This window comes from Neodiprion fabricii, chromosome 1, assembly GCF_021155785.1.
Source record: "Neodiprion fabricii isolate iyNeoFabr1 chromosome 1, iyNeoFabr1.1, whole genome shotgun sequence".
In the NCBI taxonomy this organism is placed as follows: Eukaryota; Metazoa; Arthropoda; class Insecta; order Hymenoptera; family Diprionidae; genus Neodiprion; species Neodiprion fabricii.
Window position 1 is genome coordinate 5,990,531 of NC_060239.1, and position 4,428 is coordinate 5,994,958.

The window sequence follows — 4,428 nt, forward strand, 5'->3', positions numbered from 1 at the left end:
GTCAAACCTGTCGATGAAAAATTCAAAGTTTTCGGTGCCCTGCGTAAACTTGTTTCTTAAAATACGGAAATTTCCTGGGGGTCGGTAAAGCATTCGAAAACCCTTCACACGTAAGGATAGTTGTGAAAACGGAAATGATACAGGCGTACGAAGGAAAAAGAGAAATGTGAACGAAAGCTGCCGCGGGAGGTGGTCTATGGTTTCCATGCTGGAAGTGGGAACTCTTACAGGACTCTATAAGACACGCGGCTACGAAGATCGAAAATAACACATCCGAGGAAGTTTTTCCGGCTCGTTTAGTCACGTGTCAAAATTTGTAAAGGTTCGTGCGGTCAAGAGGATCCGGACTCCGGCGATCTCGGTTGGCAGTCGTCTCGAATTTGTGTCAAACGGTGGGACGAATCGACGTGCGGTGCCGCAAGGTCTTCGACGACGAACTTGAGGAAGAGCCGGTTCGCTTGCGGTAAGGACTGGAGGGTCCTTTCTACACGGGGAACCTGTAGCACCTCGACAGGAAGCGGGCAGCAGAGTTCTTAATTATAATATCTGACCTGCACGCTGGGTGTTACTTAACTTTCGATAAATACTGCTTCTCCCGCCGGGCCGCGTGTACGAGGCGCGTTTCCTATACTCGAAAAATACTCACTGCCAGGGGGATTTCAGGGCGGGTTATAACCCGCGGGGCGAAACGGGGTGCGGGAGACTTGTAGAGGCTCTCAAATTGCGATGAAACCTGGCACCAATGTGTCTCACCGGGTTTCGGGTGACAACGGGACCACCGATGTTGCTGCTTGTCTTTCAAATATCCTTCCTTCTTAACTCAAACGGCCGGCGAGCTACGCTGGAAATATACCCTATCCCCGCGCAATATTGGAGTACCACTTTATCACTGCGTGGATTGTTCCGGTAATTGATTATCCGGAATTAAGAGTCCTCCGTGTCCTCTTATAATTTTCGATTGGCAAAAGTCGGAAGTGGAATATTACCTCTGTGGTAGGAAGGCCTAATTACAGTCCCCTCGGTCAAAAGATCCGCTCCAACAATGGAGAACTCCAGGTATCCAGAATTCTCCTCGGGTCCTTTTTTTTCTCATTTCCGAGACAAGGAATTACGACAGCTCCTCCAATTTTCGCTCTGCGAGGAAAATTTAAATTGCGACGGAGATTGTACGATGTTTGAAATTTTTCTCGGATAAATGTATCATCGTACGACGGGATTGTAAAGAGACGAATTTCACCTTTGCCTTTTAATTATTTGTTTTATTTCTCTCAGTCTCGTACGGAATGTTGAAAGTTACTTTCGTCACGTTATATAAATATACATCTAGCCTAGATCGCTTATTTCGTATTTTACTCAATCATAATAGTATGTTATACATAAACGCTTGAGATTTTTCCTTATAAACTACGTTACCAAAATAATCTGCGTATACGCAAAAACGATATGATACAATATTTACACCGCTGGTCTGGACCGGCCTATATTATACTTTACAGATCAGGTATTCTATTTACATAAATGGCTTATATAAAAAATATACATACATATATATATATACATATATCGATTTTCAGTGTGTTATCATTAATTTCAAATTCCGCGTGTCTCTTTTTCATTTTATCTTGCTTACACTCTAAGCAAATTACGTACATATACAATAACGCACGTAAAATACTAATGGCTGAATAATTGTCAGGTGCAGTTTTTAGCGTATCACAGGAGTCTTAAAATAAGAATTTGTATATACTGGCACTACGTACTGCGTATAATATAAACGTACGTCGAACGTACGCGTGATCAAAAAAAAAAAAAAAAAAAGAAAAAAAAACGGGGAAACCAACAACAAGAACAACAACAAACTCGCGCGAATCGTGCTATTGAAGCAAGTCGTAGAGCGCGGTTATGTACGATTGGGCCATCTGCAGGGTCTCGTACTTGGAGAGTTGCCTGTCATTTCCGAGAGACGGAAGATAGGTGCGAAGTCTGTCGAAGGCCTTGTTGAGGTTCTGCATCCGGCGTCGCTCCCTGGCGTTCGCCGCGAGTCTTCTCTTCCGAACAACCGTCGTGCTAACGTCCTTTCCTCTCCTTGCAGGCTCGCTGCAGGACTCTTGTTCCATGTCGCTGTCCTCGGCGTCGCTCTCCTCGAGGTCCATCCTGTCCGAAAGACCGCCACTGCTGGTGCTCACGACGCTCTGCCTCGAGGACGACATCTTGTCCGTTTCAATTCTCGTCACGGATCTCTCGAGCAGATCGTTCGTCATGGTCGTAGGATTTTTAACCGGAACCAACAACGTCTTGTACTTCTTGTCCTGCTGCGAGGCGCACGTCTCCGATTCCGAGGATACCGATGTCGTGGCCGGGCTTATGGACCTCAGACTCGCCGCTGGACTCGGTGTGTGCCAACCGTCGCTGTTGTGGTCGTAGGCGAGACACTGAGACGTCGATAATGCGCCGAGGGTGCTCACCGGTGGCAATCCGTTCTTCTCCTTGATGTACGTGTAGCTTGGAAGCTCGAGGTAAGTCGCGAGGACGTCTTCCTGGGGTGGGAAGAGGTATCCGTATCGGAACATTTCTTGCAATTCCATGACAACCACTCGCACTTATCTCCACGACTTTGTTGTTTACGATTGTATACTTATTGGTCTTTATCTAGTTGAAGTGTCCTTTGTACGATATATTATCAGGTCCAAACGTCAACTCCGCGCACTGGCTTTAAGGACATGAGACAAATATCTCGCGAGCTTTATTCTGGCCGACTTAGGTACGGCGAAACAAGATCGAGCTTATGCTCCAGTTTTTACGACGACAAGGTACCGACTACTACTATACTCAACACCGCAGCTCGACTAACGAAGGGATTCTGAGCGGCCTCGGGAGTCTCGCCAGGATTTATGCGATCCCAGGACGAGGCACCCTTACGCAGCACGTGCCGCAGGGCCAATCGGATGCCAGGATTTTCCCCACTTCGTGTTCCGTCGAGTTTGGGGACGCCCAGAGGTAATGCAACAGGTGGTCTGGCGCCTCGATCCTCTCGCGCCTTGATCTTCACTGCAGGCACTACGGCCACCCTATAACGCCCATTTCTATCCATACACCCATGGCATCTATGTCCCCCCCTGCTCTGTGCACTTGCGCGAGGAAGTCGATCGTAGGTGAAAGTGTCGGCAGGTACATCGAGGAGCTCATTCAGAGGCCCGAGACTCCGCTACCTGTTCAGGGTGCCTTGTTTTTTACCCTTACATCAATCGACGGGCACCCCTGTCCACCTTGTGCGATTCGCATCAAAATTCATATGTTTATTCGTACGCGTATGATTGATTTTCAGTTTCACAGTCTGAAAAATAAAGGACCAGCTGACTACATCCAGATTTCGAAGGGATCTTGTGACCGAAACTGCGTAGCAATGATCAGCTTGGACGAGTGACTTCCAGTGCCGACAAAACGAACAACCAACAAGGTGAGTTTTGAAATCCTGAATCATCGTCCGTGGATGTTCTCATTTTTTTCTGATCAAGTGCCGAACAACTTTATTTTTGCAGGCCATTCACCGTGATGGGATCAACTGTCGGAGGATACGAGGTTGAACATTTGTTCGATAACCTTTCGTATACGCATACCTAAAGTCATAGGTGCGCAGCACGTGTTTGAACCTCGTCTTCCAAGTGCTTACACGACGCGGTCGCAGGTATCCTCTCGGGTCAATCGCGATGCGTTATTAGAGAGAAGAACGAGGCGCGGAATAACACTTGAGAATTACCGCGAAGGTGTGTATCATGTGGCTGTGTAGATGTGGGTCTATTTTAACCTGCAGTCAGCCGAGAAAAAATCGAGTTGACTGTCTCTCGGACCTTGCGGGATGAAAGAATTCGAATCGTAGGTATACTTCGCACGAAACTCCATTTTTGAAACAAGTCGTAAGCGTTACTCTCTATGTTTTTATTCTTTTCTTTTTCATACTACGACTTGGACGGACCCGATGCGTTATCGCCTGACAACATCCTGCGATTCATTATTTCCGCGAACACCGCTTTGACGTAGACAACTGTGCGAGGCGTGGTTATAGATATATGTGGATGCTTTTGAGGTATGCATTTCGAATCACACACCTATAAAAATATTAAAAACTCTTCAAAACCCGGCCCCAACTCGACCGTCGAAATATTGATTTAAAAAACAGGAATTCTTATAGCAGATTCACGATGTTACTTCCATACATTGTGATCCGTGACCGGTTTGAATTTAGAGATTTTTCTCACGGTTACGTATTTCAAATGTCCTTGCAGGTGTGTTTTGCTTGTTTTTTATAACGAAAATATCGAGAGGTGGACGAATTCATCCGAGGACAATGCGACAAGAAGTATGCCTGTCATAAGTAGATTCTCTGGTCTTGTAACGAATGTGCAAATATGATTCATTGTCAAATTTCGC

General features: G+C 46.3%; 1 protein-coding gene across 1 annotated transcript; it reads right to left on the bottom strand.

Annotated features, from left to right (window-relative positions):
* Nucleotides 1–1,834: 1,834 nt before the first annotated feature.
* Nucleotides 1,835–2,957, bottom strand: LOC124174965 (protein atonal-like). Its single transcript, XM_046554692.1, has one exon. The coding sequence runs from the start codon at nucleotides 2,583–2,585 to the stop codon at nucleotides 1,875–1,877; it is 711 nt and encodes a 236-aa protein (XP_046410648.1). The 5' UTR covers nucleotides 2,586–2,957; the 3' UTR covers nucleotides 1,835–1,874.
* Between the last annotated feature and the right edge of the window lie 1,471 nt (nucleotides 2,958–4,428).